The following is a 21,116-nucleotide window of genomic DNA, read 5'->3' as shown; positions in this document are numbered from 1 at the left end:
GTGCAGAGAACTGGAGCATAATAACCTTACAGAAGTGAACAAGGGATGGTTGTATGGGTTGCGAATGCTTCAACAGCTCTATGTGAGCCAGAATGCTGTTGAACGAATCAGCCCCGATGCATGGGAATTCTGCCAAAGACTTTCTGAACTGTGAGTGTTGGATGGCATTTCAGTGGAGGCTGTGAGACTAGAGCAAGTTGGAATAAATCATTTCCAGGGCCAGTAATGAAATTTAACATCCCTCTTTATTAGAAGCTTGTTGAAAGCTCTAAATTTATCATGTAAATAGAATAAAAATATGAAAATTGAACAAAAATACAGTGAATTCCTTACTTGCCGTGTTTTTTTTTTTTTAGTGATTTGTCCTATAATCAGTTGACCCGCCTGGATGAATCTGCCTTTGTAGGTCTGAGCTTACTGGAGAGATTGAATTTAGGGGACAACAGAGTCACTCACATTGCTGATGGTGTATTTAGGTTTCTTTCCAATCTTCAGACACTGTAAGTACATCTGTCTTTTTTTTTGCTAACTTTTTTAATGCAGTAAAGCAAATAGATTAAAGCAATTAATCAATCTGCAAATTGATATATATTAGCATTTTGTGGTTCTTCTGTCTTATGCCTCAATGCAAGACAATCATACTTGTCTCTGTCCTTGTTCCTAAATCTTATTTATCTCTAGCCAGTTCAGTTTGTACTTTAATTCTGAATTAATCAACTAAACAACAAAGCATTTCTTATTGTGCCAGTCATTGTGGAATACAGCACAGTAACTAGTGTCAGAAATGCACATTTTCTTGTTCCTCTGACCTTGAACTACCAGTAGTGTACCAGAACCACCACATCTCATTCAGAAGGATGCAGGATGCAGGCTGTGTAGCTCTAACAGGAGACTTGTTCATTGTTACTACTTGCTGCATGACTTTGGACAGGAAAAAATAACATTTGTTAATGAGCTGATATGCTTTCAGAATACTAGGATATTATTGCTCTTTTCCATATCAAGAGGAAGAGGTTCAGAGAGATTAAAAGGATTTGTTTAAAGTCACAGCTTGTACATGTTTGGGCCAGGGTTAGAACCCAAGTCCATTTGATATTAAAGTTCATCTGCTTTTACCATACTGCCAAATGAGTAAAATCATTTAACCTTTTCCTGGGTGTCAGTTTGTCTCTTCACCCCGTTGAAGACATAGATGGACATAGGATTAGAAGGTTGCTGAAGGTTAAGTGAAATTGCAGTCTAAAATTCTGTGGTTCTATAAGTTGAATGTTCAATGGAATATAATTGAATGAAGAGCTTTTTTAATGAAATATAGTATTTTCAAACATAGAGCAGAATAAGAGAAAAAGAGTAATTAGTAAAATTTGTAGATTCTTAAGGTTCCTAAATAGGGGACTTTTTGGTCATCAGGTTCAGAATTGATAAATGGTCTCAGAAAAGAGGCAGGCTCCCAACTTTGGGGTCTAACCATCAATGAGAACAAAAGCATGAAACTTGTGAAGGTGTATATATGTGCACGAGTGTGTGTTTGATTTTTTTTTAAACTTAATGAGGTAGTCTTCCTTCAGATTTGGCCTTGAAAAATTTAAAGTGATTTCCTCCCTTTCCCCCGCCCCCATTTTCTCTATTATCAGAGGTGAAACTAGATTAGTTATCAGATGCAGATTGCCTTTTAGCAGTCAAGGGATGGCAAACACGTTCTTTCAGCATACCACTGATTATTACTTGTAATATTAAAGTTTAGTAAAGTAATTGTAGAAGTAAATGATTGTCTAATGCCAGAGATAAATAGTTAAGGCACAATTAGGATCAGATCTGAGAAATTCTGGCTTGAGACCGGTGCTCTTGCCGGAGTCGGTATACTTGCTCATTTGGTGAGCGAATTCTGTTTATGCTGTGCTGTGGAGGAGGGGGAAAGTCCTGAAGACTTGAGCCGTGGGCTGTTTCAGTGTTTGTTCCTTAGAAAACAAAATGAGCTTCGTTAGCTTTCATTTCACTAATGGTAGCCAAAAGAGAAGAGTGATCTCCTGTCTGTTACTATTATTCACATAACTTTACATATGTCTTATAAAGCTAAAGCTTTGTGCTTTATTATGAGACAACTAAAGGAAGCAAGAGATATTAAATATCTTTAACTGGTATTTCTTCCATCAGGGGACATAGTGTGGTACAATTGCATTTCCTCTGAGAATAGAACAGTGTATTTTAAAAGATCCATACTTTTCCTTTTAAAGAAAACAGAGTGATCACTCTAGCACATTCTTGCTTCCCATGGGACGTGTTTAATTGCCGTGGAGCTGTGAAACTGTATTGACATTACTCTTTGTCAGCCATTTTAGGTTAAGGGCCCAGGGGAAGGCTTGGGTCACCCAGAAATCCCATTAGTCTGAAATCGGATTTGTAAGCCATATCCCCTGCGTCTTGAAATCCTCCTGCTCTTTGCAGAACTCTATGATTTTTAATATGCTAACACAATTAGGGGCTATTAGCTAGGACAATTGACACTCTCAGCAGATTGCTTAATTTATTTATGAAGGCTGCCTTAATTATTAGCTTATGAGAATCAGATTTTACATGCTTACTGCAGATATTCTTTAAAAAGAAGAGCCTTCATTAAACTTAGCTGTTAAAATAAGGATCAGAATTAGCATTGCCATGCCAGGTTGGTGCTCGATGGTGTAATGGTCATGTTGACTAACATGAACTGTCTTTCCCTGACATTTTTGTAGAAACTTAAGAAACAATGAAATCTCATGGGCCATAGAAGATGCTAGTGAAGCCTTTGCTGGACTCACAAGTCTCACTAAACTGTATGTATTTATAATATTTACATATGTCTATAAAAGTATATTTTCAAGAACCGGTTGTAAATGCGATTGGATCATGTCTATTTGCTATAGCTGGACAGTCTGAGCCTTCTAACTTATTTCACTAAAAGAAAAAACTTTGTTGTTTGTTAAGTTTTTTGTTTGGGGTTACTTTTTCTATTTTTTTGTGTGTGTGGTAGGTCATTTTCTATTCAGAGGCACTTAAAGAGAAACTGTTTATAGAACTAGAATTTCTATTTAAGTAAAAGAAATGCACTGAGAAACCAGAGTTGAACCAGTAACCTGTTAATCATCTGAGATTCACAGGTAATTTACCTAGCAAGAGAAGATTCGCTCAAGTAAGATTTTAGGTCTTCCATGAGAATTTCTTCAAGGCATCACATGTGTCGGAATTTCTTTGATTTGATCTTTTACTAAGAAGGGAGAAACTGGGCATCTAATCCAATTTCTTATGAAAACTGCCAGCATGTCAGTGGTCAGGATGGTTGTTCAGGTAACGCGTTGAGCTCTAACATCTAATAGAAACTTTCATTCTGTGCTTTGCATTAGTTAATCATTAAGGTTTGCAGCTTTCTTAAACATTCATGTTAAGCTTATTTTCATCTTTTATAGGTAAATGTTTGGTTTAATGAATTTAATTTTCTTTAGTGGAGAGCTTTATTAGATCTGTTTGTATTTCAGAATCTTACAAGGAAATCGGATCAAGTCAATTACAAAGAAAGCATTCATTGGTCTTGAATCCCTTGAGCATCTGTAAGTATTTTGCATATATTTTACTCACTATATAAATAATCTTTGCTATTAGCTGAGGTTTTCATGACCATTTAAAGTGTTTATAGAATTTAATTGTGGAAATGGTGACTGGTAATGTTTTGTTTCTCTTCATTTCAGAGATTTGAACAACAATGCTATAATGTCTATCCAAGAAAATGCTTTTTCCCAGACTCGCTTGAAAGAACTGTACGTAGCTTAAGTCCTTTTTTAATCACCAGTTAGATCATTATCCATGCTTGTGCTTAAGGTGTGATGAATGCAACCCAGATGTTTTCAGAAGCATACAATCCAGGCAGGAAAAAGCAAGTGTTACTGTGCCGTTGCTTCAGTGGCGGGATATAGTTTAAAAATAACTCAATGTCAAAAAGCCCAGAGCGTGTAGCCCAAGACCTTTGTTTTGCCTGAGCTACGGATGCTTGTAGTTGGAGCTTAGTACTGTCCCTTATGCTTCACATGTTCCTTGCTGTTCCTTTTTTTTTCTTTTTCTTTTTTTCCCCTGTTCCTGTTTGGACTACTGGGAACGTACATTTCTAATCCTTACCCCGTAGGGTGGGTTACAAGGTCTTATGTGATCTCTGGGTGATGATCTAGCACTATCAGTCTAATGGTCAGAGAGGGTGTCTCTGATCTGTTTGCCCAAACTACTAAAATGTTCAAAAACTGTCCAATAGTTGTAATAGAAAAATACATAGAATTTTATATCCTTTTCATTTATGATTTTTAAAAAAATTGCTCTTACTGGTTTAGAGATCTCCCAGGTGGAGGTTAATGTTAATCTCTGGTGATTCTAATATTCAGCCAGTGATAAAAATCAAGGGACAGTAACAATCTATCTTGCTTTGCCTGAAAGCTACGCAGAAAAAGGTCTGTGGACCAGAACTGATTCATGATAAGATAAGGACAGAAACTCAGAGTAAGTGTTTAGAAACTTTTAGAACAGTTTGACATCACTGTGACACTGGTTGACTTCTGTAAAAGTATGAATCTGCAACAGAGTGGAAAATTTTAAAAACTGGTTAGTTTGAGATAGTTTGAGATACACTGAAAGTGTTTGAGTTCAAACTGCCTAGGTTCCAATTCTTGCTCCATTCTCTACAGCCGTGTGACATTGGGCACATCTGTTAGCCTCAGACTCAGTTTCCCGTCTTCAAGTTGGTAATAGCACCTTCCTCAGGGTTAGTGAGGATAAAATGGGATTAATTTTTTTATTCAAGAAATATTTGCTTTACAAAGTACCGTTCACAGCAGCGAACAAGACAAACTCTCTGTCCTCATAGCATATTACAGTAAATTCTGATAAGGAAGATAAATAATGAACCAATACATATATAATATCTTATCTGATAATAAATGTTCTGAAGAAAAGTCAAGCTGGGTCAAAGGTACAGAAAGGGACAGAGATTGCTGCTTTAGATAAAGTAGTGAGGGAAGGCTTTTCCGACGATAACAGCATTTGAGCCAGGACCAGTGACAGCTCATTGAATACTAGCTGAAGGGCATTCCAGGCCCAGGGGAGAGCAGGTGAAAAGGCCCTAAGGTAGGAGCTTCTTCTCGTGATGGAAGATCAGCAGAGGCACTGGTGGAGCTGGAAGACTAGAGCAAAGAAAAGTGGGAGGAGGTGGAAGGTGGGGTCCGAGAGCTAAGCAGGCGCCAGAGCTCGTAGGGCCCAACAGGCCGTGAGGAGTTAGGGCTGTTCCCCTCATTAAAAGCTTGAGGAAACTGGAAAGTTTTGAACTGGTGCTCGGCACAGAGCCTGGCACACAGGAAGAGTTGGATAACTAACAATAATAGCAAAAATAAAACTATTATGGTTATTATCATTAGTTATTTTTTGCCAGGGTTTTTAAAGTGGCTTTTTCTTTTGTTTTCTTCCTTCCTTCCTCCCTCCCTCCTTCCCTTCCTCCTTCCCTCCCTCCCTTCTTTCTTTCTTTCTTTTTTTCCATTCGTTGAGCTATTTTGAGTTATTTCTCCCAGGCTGAGTTTAACTTGTAAGGGCCCAACTTACTGCCTGTCACTATTACCCTTTTTTACCTGTGATAATCTGAGAGCCAGCAGGAAAATTTTAACTCTTGTTATGAGAACACAGTTCAGAATATAAGTTAGATAGTAGGTGAAAGCAAATACTAGTTTCATTCTGCAGAATCACTTAGTAATTTGGGAGTTGGTTTGAACAAACTGCTAGCTCCAGCTCTTTTAATTGAGAAGTTTTGTTTGCTTTTAGTTACTTTAAATCTAAGTCATATTTATAATACTTTTTACATCAACATTTATTAAAATCTATACTTTTCATTATCCTTCATAATGGTTTGCTTTTGGGGGGAGATAGAGTCACATATAAATTAAAAAATAATTTGCATTAAAATTGTTTAATCGTGGTAGAAAAATTGGTAAATACAGTTATACCAAGAGAGAAAGGAAGACCCCAAATCCCTGCTCAAAGACACTGTTAATATTTTGGCATATGCCTATCCACATACTTGTTGAGAGAATGCAGGGTCCTCTGTTAGTCCCTTGTGGGCAGGGTTGGTTAGTGTGTAAAGGGTGGGAAGATGCAGAGAAATGGAAGTGAAGGGAACTAATGTGAATTCAGTGGTTATCTGTGGCCAGCACTGTACTGAATATTTAAAAATTTTTTGAGGTAGGCATTCTCAATCCTATTTTCCAGAAAAAGAAACTGAGCTTTTAGAGACATTAAGTAGCAGAATTAGGATAAGAGTCCAGGTCTCATGAGTTCAGCCCACACCTAAGACTTCATAAATCAGACCACGTCATTCCTCTGATGTTCACCTTCCAATGGCTTCCCATCACACATAGGAAAAAAACGACTCAAGTTCTTAGTTCATAAAACAGCTGCATGGCCTGGTCCTCCCTGCCCAGCTCTCTGGCCTCATTCCTGTCTCTGTCCCTTGGTGTACTGTTACTGCAGCTCTTCGCCGGATTTGCTTCATTCCTGATAGCTGCTCTCTCTGTCTTTGCCTCGCTTTGTTCTTGCTAGCATTTACTTTCTGACATTATACTTTGCATTTATTTGTTTGTTGCTTGGTTCTAAATACATGAGCTCTGTGAGGGCTGTAGCTTCATAGTCTAGAGCAATGCCTGGCTTATAGTAGACTCAAATATTTCTCTATGAATGAGTGAATATAACATAAGAATTCTTAAATGCAAAAGATAACTTTCGGCTTGGTTATTTAAAATTACTTGTGATAAAATAAAGACTTTGGAGATACCCTTAAAGACTGTTTGAAATCTCTTTGGAATCAGATTGTTGGTACTTTATACCAAACTTTATAACTAGGTGAGGGGTCATTAAAAGAAAACACTGATTTTTCAGCTCTGTTTTATAGGCCTCTTATAGACCACAAATAACTTTTCACTGGTTCTTAGTTTAAGATGTAGTACACATTGCCACAGTGCTGAAGTGTTTTCAGTCGTGATTAAATAATTTGGAAAAAATTATATCCTTTCCACAACAAAGGTGTCTCTGTGCTCCAATATATATAGTAAGCTTTTTTGTAAACTTTTCTAGGTTAATTTTAAACCTCAAAGATTTAAAGGAAGGTACAAGAAACATCTGTATACCCTCTACCTAGGTTCACCAATTGTTAACTTTTTGCTGAATATGTTCTCCCTCCCTACTTCCCTCCCTCCCTCTCTCCGTCCCTCCTTCTCTCCATCTCTATCCGTCTCTCTCTACACACACACACACACACACACACACACACACACACTCTCTCTCTCTCTCTCTCTCTCTCTCTCTCTCTCTCTATTATTGCTTAACTGTTTGAAAGTAAGTTGCATACGTCATGACAGTTTACCCCTGAATATCTCAGCATATATTTCCTAAGAACAAGGATATTTTCCTACATAACCACTGTTATCGTACCTAATGAAATTAACATTGATAAAATAATATTATTTAATATGCAGTTCAGACTCAAATTTCCCCAGTGTAGATTTTTTTTTCTAGTCAAGGACCACGCATTTTATTTGTTTTAATGGCTTTTTAGTCTAAAATGGCTCCTTGCCTTTGCTCCCGTTTAAGTGTTTTTATGACACTGACGGTATTTGAGGAATTGAGGCTAGCAGTCTGAATTTGTTTTCTCGTGTTAGATTGAGGTTAAACATTTTTTTTTTTGTGGCAAGAAAAATGCATAGATATGTGGTAAGCTTTTAATGCTTGAAGAAACTTAGAATGGAAAGTAAAGAGTACTTTTCCTTTGTTTCTGCAGGATCCTGAACACAAACAGCTTGCTCTGTGACTGCCATTTGAAGTGGTTGCTTCAGTGGCTGGTTGATAAGAACTTTGAGCATGCCGTGAATGTGAGCTGTGCACACCCTGAGTGGCTCGCGGGGCAAAGCATCCTGAATGTGGATCTGAAAGATTTTGTCTGTGGTTCGTATTTTTGTTTTAAAATTTTATGTATTACACACTTATTTTAAGAGAATTTTAAAAAACCAGAAGGCTTTCCCATTAGTGTTTATTTTTATTTTGTTGTATTCTTTTCTAACATTTTTATAGTTGTAATTGTAGGTTAAATTTTATATTTTTTGACTGAATATATTATAAGCATTTTTTTCCTTCTGTGTGTTCTTAAATGATCATTTTTAATGTCAAATAGCATCTTTTGAATGTAGGCCTTTCCTTTTTAGGGGGATTGTTAACTTTAGAATAAATATCCACTAGTAAGATTTCTAAAAAAAAAAAGTATGGTTTTCTACATGAATTAATTCAAAAAGTATGAATTTTTTTTAGTAGATCTTGAAAAGTGCTGCTAGATAGTTTTCAAAAAGATAGCACTAGTTTATGTGACCAGCACTGTATGGATGTACCAATATCACGTGGTTTCTATTTTTGATGGAGTTTCTTAGGACTAAAGTGGCAGGGTTTTGGAGTTTTTTGGAGGGAAGGGGGATAGTCAGAAATTGTCTTGATTCTAGCACTTACAGTTTCCAGTATACATCTATGTTGTTCTTTCTTAACTTGGAAATTTTTCCTTTACACTTACATTTCCTTTACACTTACATTTCCTTTACGCTTACATTTCCTTTAGAGTGGAATAACTGATTCTTAGCTTTGTAGAGTGGAACTTGTGAATCAGTGATTTGTGTTTTCTCTCATCTGTTTCCACGGTCTACTTAAAGATGCTTCAGGCCTACAAAGTACTTAATGTTGTTTTTATGATTTTTAAAGAAGAAAACAAAGAATCCAATAATGTTTAAATTCTGCTTACATTACCACGAATTCTCACTTTATTTGGTTTTAAGTGTTAGCTATATATTTTAACCTCTTTTTTCATGTATCACTTCTCTGACACAATGAAATGTCACCCAGTGAGGATAATGGTTAAGAATTCATATGCCTGCTCCTCTGAATCACTTCTTATTATTTATGAATCTGCAGTTTATTAGCCAGTCCTAAGCCAGTCTTTAGTTGGATATTTGATATATTTGTAATTTTTCACTATTTTAGGTAAAAGTTATACACATACAAAGTACTTTCAAATAATGTTTTATTAATAGGTATTCCCTGTAAAATATAGTAAGTTCATAATCTATATTTTCCATCTTGGCTCAAAGGATAATGGGTATTATGTACTCATTATGTGTATGTGTGTGTGTGTGTGTGCATACACACACATACACACAAGGGATAATAGGATTAGAACTTGTCTTGAAATTCTGATATAGGGTTCTCTTTTTTCCAACTCACTTGTAATGTTTAAGAGGGACATTCTGAGCATAAGTGACAGTAAGGGACAATGGAAAGAGTGCTGAACCCTGGAGTCTAGCGTCCAGTCCAGGCTCAGCTGCTGGCTTCCATGGCTTTGAGCAAGTCATCTGACCTTTCTGGGCCTCATTTTTCTCATCTTTAAATGAGGGAATTGGATTCTAGCTTAACAGTCCCTTTCAATATTAATATGCCATTTTGTAAACAGAGCACACAATTTTACATTATTTGTTTTAAAATTGAATCTGTAGAAGCAAAAATAAATAACTTGCTTGGCTTCTGCCACATTTTTTCCCTTAGATGATTTTCTCAAGCCGCAGATAAGGATGCATCCTGAAACCACAGTTGCTCTAAGAGGCTCGAACGTGACTCTGACGAGCACTGCCGTGAGCAGCAGCGATTCGCCCATGTCTGCCGTGTGGCGCAAAGACAGTGAAATCTTGTATGATGCAGATATTGAGAATTTTGTTCGCTATCAGCACCAAGCTGGAGAAGCTCTGGAATACACTAGTGTCTTACATCTTTTCAGTGTGAATTTCACAGATGAAGGAAAATATCAGTGCATTGTTACTAATCACTTTGGTTCTAATTATTCTCATAAGGCCAAACTGACTGTGAATGGTAAGGAATTATGCTTTCTAACAGGTTTTTGAACTACTTGACCCGAGAAAATTAGGCTAAACCTGACATTTGATTGGAGGGGGCAGGGGTGGGGAGCTTAACTGTTTTTGTCTTTAGGGTTGTGATGACGTATAGACTGGTTGTCAGTTTGTCCTTTTATTGTCCCTAATTGACCATTGATTGAGGGATAAAGGAGAATTTCATGGCCTTAGGAGATAAGTTACTCTTACTGTTATTTATGCTTTTGAAAAAATTCTTTTGAAATTCTCCATTTTTTTCCCAGAACCTGAAAACTGAAATTTATTCCTGACACTGTTCACAGGGCCTTCCAAAAATTGGGAGTATTTAGGACATTCTAGGTCCAGCTATCATTATTATTGTCTAAATGTAGTCACACAGAATTGTTTTTGAAATAAATGCTCTTCTTCACTGTGGCTATAAAAATCTCCGAAACAGCTTGATTTATTTATTGCCTGCTAGATTGAATAACTACAATGTTTTAAGCTTTGTATAACCAAAAAATGTACTTGTGTCTCGCTTCTGTCTTTTATGAGCTTTTTCAAGACATGAATTTTTTTTATCATAAAGTTGCCTTGACACCTTTGTAGACATTAGTTTGGGAAGCACCCTTTAGTCTTTTTTAGTAAGAGAGTCCTAGTAAATATCAGGTTCTAAAATACAGAGTTCAGAAAGGTTCGTGGCCATCTGCTTTCCCTGTCCCCATCAGAGAGATCAGATAAGTGTGTCATGCATTCTAGAAGAGTTAGTCATCACTGTACTCAGGTTTTGGGAGAAGAGATGGCCTCTGAAGCTGTGTTTACTATCAGTCCAGAGAGCATGTCGTCTCAAAGAACTGGAGTATTAACGACAGTTGGTATTTGGCCTAACAGAATCTCTCACGTGTGTGTGTGTATTTCCTCGTCTCATTTTCTCTTGGTGATCTTTCTTGGAATAGAGATGCCATCTTTTCTGAAAACTCCAATGGATCTAACTATTCGCACTGGTGCCATGGCCAGATTAGAATGTGCTGCAGAGGGGCACCCTGCACCTCAGATTTCCTGGCAGAAAGATGGTGGGACTGATTTTCCTGCGGCTCGAGAAAGACGCATGCATGTTATGCCCGAGGATGATGTCTTCTTCATTGCAAATGTGAAGATAGAAGACATGGGAATCTATAGCTGCATGGCACAAAATATAGCAGGAGGCCTCTCAGCAAATGCGTCACTCACAGTGTTAGGTATGTTTACTGCTTTGTGGGTCCCTGCTTTTGTAGCAGCTTTTTATTAGGGGTCTATTCTTGGTCTTAATGGCAGGAAGTGAATGTTTGAAATTTCAGCTGTGATCCTTATTTATATACCTTTATCACCTTATTTCGTCAGTTTATGCAGGGTTATGTCAGCCTAGGATATTAGCAGATCAGGTAACGGAAATCTGGAGAAATGCTGAGGGCAGTCAGAGATCTTTATCACATGAATTGAAAATTAAAATCTCTTTATCCTGTTATACCTCCATCTATAAGGTTTCTACTCATACATGTTTTTTCCTACTGCTTAGTAGTGAGTTTGCAGTTGTTTTATACTGCTTCACATATGCTTCACAGAGAACTTCAGATAATTTAACTGTTTTCCCTCCCAGTTCATTAAAAAAAAAAGTTAATAAAAAAAATACCCATTTTCTAGTAGGTTTTCTGTTTCCCTTCCAGTGTGATCCTCTTAAGCCTATGCTCTGGCAAATGTGTGACAGGCCTTTTTTAAAAAAAAAAATCAGAATACTTTTCTTCATGGGACTCAAATCTAAGGCAAATTCTACTTTAGTTCTACATTCCTCTAGATGTAAAGATTTCTAAAAGTGTGTTGGTTTGTGTTATTTACTTATATAATCAGAAAAATAAGTTTATTGTGTTTATACGGAACATTAGAAAAAAGGGAAGTCACTAAAACACTTTGTTAAAGATATTGTCACATTCTTGACTTTTTTACACTCATGTAGTTATGCGTACCTACTTATTTCCACTTAATACTGTATATCAAGGGTTACTCTGTCATTGGCGTCCATAGAATATCACATGGCTGTGTATTATAATTTGCTTAATCATTTTCCTGCTAGATTTTTAGATTTTTTTCCTTTGTTTTTAAAAGGTATAACTAATTTCGTAATAAACATCTTTGTGTATAAATTTTTGAATTCCTTAGCTTAGGATAGCTTGCCCAAGATAGAATTACTGAGATAAGATTTAGATTTTTTGAGGCTTTTGCTTTTCTGAAGCATTAACTTCTAATCTTCCCAGGAGTATATGAAAGGGCTTATTTCATTATAGCCTCATTATCTAATTCAATAGGATTTAAGGAATAAAATGGCTTAACACGATTTTTTTATACATCTTTCTGTTAGAGACACCCTCATTTATTAGACCCCTGGAGGACAAGACAGTAACCCGAGGGGAAACTGCGGTATTACAGTGCATAGCTGGAGGGAGTCCTGCCCCTCGCCTCAACTGGACCAAAGATGACGGACCACTGCTTGTGACAGAACGGCACTTCTTTGCTGCAGCCAACCAGCTTCTCATCATTGTAGATGCTGGGCTAGAAGATGCTGGAAAATATACCTGCATTATGTCTAATACCCTTGGGACAGAACGTGGTCACATTTACCTACATGTCATTTCATCCCCCAATTGTGACTCTTCCCAGAGTAGCATTGGCCATGAAGATGATGGCTGGACCACAGTCGGCATTGTCATCATTGTCGTGGTCTGCTGTGTTGTGGGCACCTCTTTGATCTGGGTCATTGTTATTTACCACATGAGAAGGAAAAATGAAGACTACAGTATCACGAACACAGGTGAGTGGTACCCAGTTGACACCTATGGCTTATACTTGAGTCAGGAATGTAGAATAGGCGTTAACTATAAAATGTAAAAAGCAAAGGAACTTTGACACTTCATTTGTGGTAGAAGGAAGAATTCTGTTAAAAATGTCCTATTTCCTTGATATAATAGAACATCTCTGATGAATAATCTTAAGAATTTGTAGACACCTCCCTCAGAACTTTGCTCTTAGAAACACCTCACAGGTGCACTGTCTTTCCTTAATGCCTAGGCCTCATTTCCATCGTAATTTCCTGGTGGGGAGTAGTGGAGCCCATATGACTGAGATCAGTCTTTCACACCCGTCACCCTGAAATCCTGTGAGAGAAGAGGTCCAGCCAGATAGGTTGTGAGAGTGTGCCTGTGGATGAGATCTCAGACTTCAGGTTTTATTTCTTGGTAATACTTTTAAAGTGAAGCTTCGAGAAGAATTCTAGTGAGAAATGGTTTTAGGGGAAAATTCTAAGAGCTGTTAAGTTTTTAAGTACATAACATTTTCCTGAGTAATAGAATCAAAGTGGAACACATTTGCAAAATAATCTTCTGAGTGTTGGCTCAGATTGCTTGACTTTGTTTTAGAGTTACATACAGATTTCTCTTTCACAGAGGAGCTTAATCTGCCTGCAGACATTCCCAGCTATTTGTCTTCCCAAGGGACACTGTCCGAGCCCCAGGAAGGCTACAGCAACTCTGAGGCAGGCAGTCACCAGCAACTTATGCCTCCTGCCAGTGGATATTTACACAGAGGCACTGATGGTAATGACTTCGTTGCACATACTTACAATTTCAGCCTTATGCTCTTAAATTTATTTTTCAGTGTATAGTTTCCCCCTATAACCTGAAGCAATATTTTAAAGTAAGATAACTCAGTGAAAATGTTTGACCCTATGCAAAATAGAATGGAAATTGACTAAAGTCTTAACAGAAAACAATCATCTGACAGAAAGGAGAACCTTAAACACAGGATTGGGGGTGCACAGCAGAGGCTCCAAACCAAAGTGTTACTGGGGGAGGGAGAAGCTCTAGAAACTTTTTTCAGGTGCCTTTATCTAATTCAGGCATGAGCATCCTTCACACCAGATCTGGGGGATATTTGTTTCTCCTGCTGACATGTAGATATTTGCTGAAGTTTAAAGGGCGAAGATGAGTCTTAGCATTATATTGGAAACCATCAGAGAGAGATGAAATGTTCTCTAATTAAATGAAGCCGACTTCTCAGCACTGCTTGTCTTGCCTCAGCCCACCCTTCCCACGGGGCTGAGTGACAGAACACAGGGAGATGAATTAAGGAATAGAAGAATTGGGTGTGATTCCTAGTTATTCTTTCCAGCTCTGGGGTCACGAAGAAGTTACTGAAGATCTGAACTTTAATTTCCTCATTTTTAAAATAAAGAAACAATATTTTATAAAGCACTTCTCCCAAGAGTCTTACAGAGTTTTTCAACAAATCTGAATAGTACTTCAAGTACGGTACAAATGAAAGATCTATTTCATTTCTTCAGAGGGTTTCTTTAGGCTGGTGTTAACAGAACTACTCTGTTTAATTGCTAAACTGAATTTTATTTTGGCTTTCTATGGAAAGGGTATTTCTAGCTTTTTAGAGAAAAAAGCCGATACCTTTTGAAATTTGTAGGAACTGAACACTGCCTTCTGGGTTAAACTAAATTACTTTTAGGTCTTTTCCGGTTCTAACATTTTGTTATAAGTAACTCACTCTTTATTTCTCACTGTCTTTCCTCTCATTCAGTTTACAAAGCACATAACATTCCGGGGAGCTTATTATTAAACTTTTACTTCTGCCAACACATAATTGTCAGGCAGGACTCTTGGCCATCACAGGCTTTCTCTAGGGGCACTTCAGCAACCAGTGTTGCTTAACCTTTTGACTCGTGAAAGTAATGTGGGCTTCATCATAATTCCTTGTCTTCTGCTTAGTTTGCTTAAGGCGAATGTGTCTTAATAGCACAGTGCCAGCCTTATTTTGGCTTCCTTCACTTGAGTATTGCCTTGTTCAAGGCCAGACAAAGATGGTTTAGTGTTGTATTCAAGAGCATGAGCCCTGGAGCCAGAGTGCTGAGTTTAGATTGCAGCTCCTCACTCTGGCAGTACATCTTTGGGCAAATTACTTAACTTCTCTGTGTTGTACTTACCCCGTCTGTAAAATGGGGATAATAATAGTACCTACCTCACAAGGGTGTTGTGAGGATTAAATTAGTTAATTCACAGAAAGGCCTTGAAATTCCACCTGATTTATAAAGTAACTGTTAAATAAATACCAGCTATGATGACAATGATGGTAACTGTTGAAGAAAACCAATGATTGGCAGAGCTGGTTCTTTAACTGGAGGATGTTTGGATCTTTCCCATGTTGTCTTTAGGTGGCACTGGTACCCGGGTTATCTGCTCGGATTGTTACGACAATGCCAACATCTACTCCAGGACCCGAGAATACTGTCCGTACACCTATATTGCTGAGGAGGATGTTCTAGATCAGACGCTGTCCAGCCTTATGGTCCAGATGCCCAAAGAGACATATATGGCCCATCCTTCCCAAGATGCCCCTACTTTGGAGAGCCTGATACTGTCAACAGATAAAGACATGTCTGCCTTTCCCACCAACCACGAGAGGATGAGTGAGAAGAAACTCTCCTCCACACAGACGAGCACTGGTAAAGGGCACAGTGTATTCTGTTCATTTTGTTTTCATTTTCACCTCCTCGCTCTTTTCTTTTGTCATACAGGTGGCACTCTCATTTGACAGGAAGCAATCAAATTGGTATAACGGCGTAATTAGCTACTGGTAGCTGGTACAGACTAGAGCCAGAGATTTTAGAGATTAGAGTTACAAGGGAATCTGCACCTGTAGGATGAAAATAGCTTTTGTGAGAACAGGTTCACACCTCTAAAAATTCAGAAGCCATATAGAAAAAGTTTTTAAAAGTTTCATATAGGTGTTAATTTTTTCTTCCATCTTTATTTAAATGATGGAGATTTGAAATGCTAAGGATATAATTTGGGCATACTTTGGTGAAGGTTTTTACTGAGAAGACTTTAAAATGTTTGGTTGCTGTGCTGTCAGGTAAGTATTAGGTGTCACTATCACTCGGCAGGTGTTTGCCCTTGTCTCTGAGATATTACCATCAGGGCCATCAGTGGGAAAGCAGTTTTGGGATAGTGTCCTTGGTCCCACAGAGCCCAAGAAAAGGAATACATGTTATATTATACAGATGAGGCATTTGATAACAACTCAGTCAGTAAAACAGAACAACTATCAGTGACCATTTCTTCCTGCTCATCCAGGCTTTTCATCAGCTGTCACCCTTCTGTCATCCTGAAATGGAAGAACACTGGAAATAGGGCAGGGGTGAGAACTGCAGGTTTAGAGGAAGACTGTATAATAGTACATTTTAGGTATGGGTCTGGCAGGAATAAATGATCTGATGTGGGACTTTTGAGCTGTGCTGTGTCGTTGAGAGACCAACTCTAAAGATTTTAAAGAAGGTACAGGTCAGAGAAAAGTGTACCATTACTAAAATTAGTCTCTTCAAAGTTCATTGTCCATGAAAGAAATGCACCAACACTAAATCCATTTTCTCATGAGCTAACCACACAAAAATCTTTAAGTAGACCCCAAAATGCAGTGCATTTTTCCCTGAGTTTGGGGATATCTTAATTGTTAATCTGGTCTGTAAGTGAGGAAATCAGCAAGTGAGAGTGGCAGCGCATTGCTCACTCAGTACCTGGGGTGTGTTAGCTCCTTGCTATCAGAGTGGGTCCTCAGCACCAGCATCACCAGGAGCGGATCTGAAATGCAGATCGTGGGTACCATCCCAGGCCTAGTGAACCAGATGTTTTAACAAGTTCCCCAGGTCGTTTGCATATTAAGGCTTGAGAAACTCAGCTTTAGCTTGCTTTTCACTTGGGTTTTTGTTTCATTTCTGAGCATTGATTTCCAGAATGTTTGACTAGCTTTTTCCAAAATGCAACCCCATGAAGTTAATATAACTCTAGTAAACCATTTTTGGGGAGAAAGGTTACCACTACAGTAAATAAGGAGAATGAGAAATTCATATTTTTAAAACAAAGGTACACATAATCTGATTTAAAATCACTGCTTTTAGTTATTATTTTGTCGTTAAAATTATTGGCAAGCTGGAAGCGGGAGGGAAATGGTTATTTTTAAGACAGTTTTTTTTATCATAGGCATTTATGATAAAAACTGCTCTGAATCAGTTTTTATGTATCATGCAACTTTTCATTACAATATGGATACTATTAGTCTCTTTTAGTCTATTTCCATGTGTCTAAAGAGATTTCAAATTTTTATAGCTACAGAAGCACTAAGTAGATGATATATAGCATGGATTCAGTAAATTATTGGTTAAGTTTGTTGAGTAAAGGAATTTGAAAGATCATAGTTCCAGTTATTTTTTTTTTAGTCATTGCTAACAAGATGGCAAGTATATATTTGATCTCATTGTGCTTATTCAGGAATATGGGGCATCTTTATTTCTTTGAGGATTTGGGTAAAAGAAAATTAAACTTTAGAAAATTAATTTTGAACTTGTACTCACCACTGATAATTCTTGTCTTTGATTCTCAGAAACATTGCAGCGGCCTCTGTGGAACACAAGCAAAGAACTAGGGTTGACTCACCCTCCGTTTTCCCAGCAGCCAGTCCTGGAGTCACCACGACTCCATCAGAACAAGAGCCTGGCAGAGAGTGGTCCAGACCCTGCCACTTCCCCCATGGCCTGTCGCAAGTTACCCGACCATGCTTTTGATTTTAGTAGGACTCGGAATATTCAAGATGGTAGTGAGGGCACATGAAACTCACTCCAGGACGAAAGCTGGGCAAAGACCCAAATTAATTAATTTTGTATTCACTACCTCAGAGTTCAGAAGAAACCCCAAAGTCAGCGTTTGCTTTACTCTTTGTCGACATTTACATCTGACCACACCAAGGCGGGCCAGGCATTTGTTCGGGCTTATACCTGACAAGGGCAACGGCTGACGGAATGGGTACGTCCAGTGAAAAGTGTGCAACAGGGGCAGAGGAGGATACAGGACCACGTGCTTCCCGCTGGCTGCACAGGGATGCACCCAGGTGCGCCTTGCATATTAGGAAGAGTGTCGCTGCTTAAGGAGCTGATTGTCTCCACCCGCAGAGTGCTTCTGAGAAGACATCACTGTTTTCTTTCGCCTTCCAAAGAACAAAAATAACTTTGGAGTCCTCTGGGAAATGTTCCTGGGATTCATTGGTGGTTTTTAGCATATGGATGGATGAGACTGGGGTTTTGATATTCAAGGCCTTCGACAAGAATCCTAGGTTTGACCAGCTGTTACCAGGTCAAGGGATTTTGTATTCTTATGAATCTTTTTTTTTTGTTGGGGGGTGGGGGGTGCGTGGGAAAGGGTTCCCGATCATCCAGGGCTCTCATTGTAAATTTATGTACATTTATAAATAATTTTTGTATTCATTGACTATATGCGTTGGCCGAAATGTAAATATTTTTGATATGCCAAAAATATATATAATATCCAGTTATAATACTGACAGCCGCTTCTCAGACCACAGACAGATTTTGTATATCTTGGTTTAGTGAATCTAAAGACTGTCGAAAGTTTTTAAAACGTATTTGGTAAGATATATATATTAGAGGCAGGGTACCTAGTGAATGCGTACACACAAACACTGTCTTGGTGTAATTAACCACTTTCTTCATACCTAAAGGTTCATACATCTAATCATTTGCCATCTGTTTTACAAGTACCGGGTAGTATTTACCTTTCTAGCATAAAAAGGCTCTTTCGAAAGATCAGCAGTCTTCTCATAGCCATATGCACATAGATAAAGGAAAACTTGTTTGGGGAATATCTTCTTTCAACAGAATACTTAGTTGATGAGGAAACCAAAGATTGCTTTTTTTCTTTCTTTTTTTTAATAATGTCTCTTCTACCAATGCACAGTGTATCTTAAGAAGGAGAGAGGGCTTTTGGGAGTAGAAGAATGTGCATAAATTCTATAAGGCTTCGGAGTGGTTCTTGTTTTGTACAAGTGATTATTTAAGCCAAAAAGTTTTCCTGAGTTTCCGATAGCAAAAAGCTTTATGCAAACAAAGGACTTAACACTAGTGGAATGTAATGAACTAAAAGTTCTTTCATTGTGCTTTCAGATTTCCTTACAAAGGCTGTCAGATTCTGTCTTCTCATCTAGTAAGTACTAGTTGTGTACTAGATGACTTTAATCACCTAAATGAAAATATCTATTTCTAAGACATTGTTCATTTCAAAGATTCTAAACTCAACGTAATTTCTCAGCTTTTTGTTGGAAAGTTTAGCTGAATTTCATACTAGTTTTCAGTCGTAAATTGTTCTCCAATAGACAGCAGCACTTCTTCAGCTGCTTTGTACCACTATGCCTTTCTCTTTTTCCTTTTTAAACTGTCAGCTTCTGTTCATTTTCCCTTCGAACTTCTCGAATATCACTGTTCTCCTATCTCTTCGATTTGTAATTCCTCTTCTTACTAGATGGTAGTATAATTTGTGCTGTCTTAGAATCAAGAGACCTGATCTAGTTCCTGGCTCTGCTACTTACTGGTCGTATAATCGAGGGCAAGTCCCTTTGCTTCTCTACTTGATTTTCTCATTTATGAAATGAGGGCATTTTGCTAGATGTTCTAAAGCCCTTTCCAGTCATACCATTCTATGAATCCGTGATTCCTCCGGGGACCAAGGAGGACTACGCTACTCTAATAACAAGCTGCCTTCATGCAGTGTGTGTTAGAGGGGACCAAGAGTGATGCTGCTTCCTCTGACTCGAGCCAGATTTATTTCCTCTCTACCGGGAGTCACGGTGTGGGAAATACTCCTGAGAAGAAATGTTCTGCTTCTACACGGTATCAGTAGACACAGACTCTTTACTCCACTGAAAACCACCCACTGCCCTCGAGACCAGCAGGTCTGAAGGCTAGTGTTGCAGTGCGGCAGAGCATCGGAATCAGCGGGAGGTGCTGTCACGGCCAGTCAGTCTGTAACGTTCTGTGACTCACCTTTCAGATGTATTCGAGGGCACCTCTATAATTGCAGTACTGTCACTCACAGTCTGATAGACTTCCTTGAGGGAAAAAGGTGGAGTTAGCGCTAGACTGCAAGTGAGCATCGGCTGTTATGTGTGAGAGGACCTACCAGGCCATGGACCAGCGCTATAGAAAACTTCAAATACGTGAGTGCCACCTCTGCTTAGCGGTGGTGGTTCTGCTGCCAGCAGTGTCCGAGTTGGTCTCAATGGCCAGGTTCTCCATTATGTCAACTCAGATGGTTGGGACGTCTACATAACTAAAAAACTTGACCAAAAAGCTAGTTGGGAATTTGTTTAACTGTGAATAGCCTACCCCTGGTCTTAAAAAATAATAAATTTAATAAATTCTAACCTTAGGAGGAATTCCTGGCACTTTTCACTGTTGTATATGTTTTTGACTAAGCAGTTATTTAACCCCATACCAGGATTCGTGGCTGATCAGCATAACATTTGCCTGACGCTAATTTAATCAGAGATGTTGGGAAGCAGGACAGACTAAAATGGGAGGGAACTACTACGCCCTGCCCCCCAGTTACCACTTCCTGTCAGGAGGGACGCATAACTTCTCTTCATTTGTTTGTGCCCCTCCTAGGCTGATTCTTTAAGTCTACTAGGAAGAAGAACTCGCATGATCCTTGATCTCCAAGCCTTCCTGGCCCAGGGCCTCCTCCTAAGCCATTGGCTTTCTGTCACTCAGCAGCTTCGAAAATGCTTTCCCTCGTATGCAAGGTACTGTACAGGATAGGAAATAGCAGCAGCCCAGCCCAGGGCGCACTTCCCTCTGCTGTGCCATCTACAGATGCTTTCAGTGTGTATTTTTCTTAAGGTAACGTTCCTGTTTAAAAACAGTAGACTTCACGTTGCCCGCTGGGAGGCTGTAAAAGGAACATTAAGATGTCAAGCAACTTAGACTCTCTTATCTATTTCCTAAGAAAAGGGAGATATGATAAAAGTCTGCCATTACTTAAAGGGTTGTCATATGAAATAAGGGTGATTCGCTCTTTTTATTCAAGAGGACAGTGGGGCAGAAGTTGCAGGAGGCACAGTATATACACTTGCCAAAAATTCTGTGTAAGCTAATTAACAGATTTGTCTGAATTGGAATCAGCTTTTTGTTGAAAAAGTATACATGGAAGTTATTCATGTTAATAGCATTGAAGAAATTTATGCATTGAGATGGAATATGGGCAAGATGACTTTTAGGTCGCTATCTTTTTT

The 21,116-nt window shown here is 38.4% G+C and overlaps 1 protein-coding gene and 1 long non-coding RNA gene across 8 annotated transcripts in view; both read left to right on the top strand.

Annotated features, from left to right (window-relative positions):
* Window positions 1-20,275, top strand: part of LRIG2 (leucine rich repeats and immunoglobulin like domains 2) — a 43,528-nt gene extending 23,253 nt beyond the window's left edge. For 5 of the 7 annotated variants that reach the window (XM_011366980.2, XM_023535673.1, XM_011366996.2 and 2 more), the window contains 12 exons: window positions 7-150; window positions 357-500; window positions 2,730-2,810; window positions 3,510-3,581; window positions 3,720-3,788; window positions 7,832-7,995; window positions 9,631-9,951; window positions 10,907-11,188; window positions 12,343-12,792; window positions 13,424-13,573; window positions 15,196-15,486; window positions 17,421-20,275. In XM_011366980.2, coding sequence (XP_011365282.1) covers window positions 7-150; window positions 357-500; window positions 2,730-2,810; window positions 3,510-3,581; window positions 3,720-3,788; window positions 7,832-7,995; window positions 9,631-9,951; window positions 10,907-11,188; window positions 12,343-12,792; window positions 13,424-13,573; window positions 15,196-15,486; window positions 17,421-17,647 — 2,395 coding nt within the window. In that variant the 3' untranslated portion in view covers window positions 17,648-20,275. The remainder of the gene's footprint in view (window positions 1-6; window positions 151-356; window positions 501-2,729; window positions 2,811-3,509; window positions 3,582-3,719; window positions 3,789-7,831; window positions 7,996-9,630; window positions 9,952-10,906; window positions 11,189-12,342; window positions 12,793-13,423; window positions 13,574-15,195; window positions 15,487-17,420) is intronic. The other 2 variants (XM_011366988.2, XM_023535667.1) reach the window with 2 other exon arrangements.
* Window positions 20,276-20,533: 258 nt separating this feature from the next.
* The window catches only part of LOC111744939, a 3,037-nt gene continuing 2,454 nt past the window's right edge, over window positions 20,534-21,116 (top strand). Inside the window, exon 1 of the long non-coding RNA XR_002782391.1 lies at window positions 20,534-21,101. This is a non-coding gene — a long non-coding RNA (uncharacterized LOC111744939). The remainder of the gene's footprint in view (window positions 21,102-21,116) is intronic.

The sequence above is a fragment of the Pteropus vampyrus genome, unplaced genomic scaffold, assembly GCF_000151845.1.
Source record: "Pteropus vampyrus isolate Shadow unplaced genomic scaffold, Pvam_2.0 Scaffold6, whole genome shotgun sequence".
Taxonomy (NCBI): Eukaryota; Metazoa; Chordata; class Mammalia; order Chiroptera; family Pteropodidae; genus Pteropus; species Pteropus vampyrus.
This window is presented reverse-complemented; position numbering and strand designations above follow the sequence as displayed.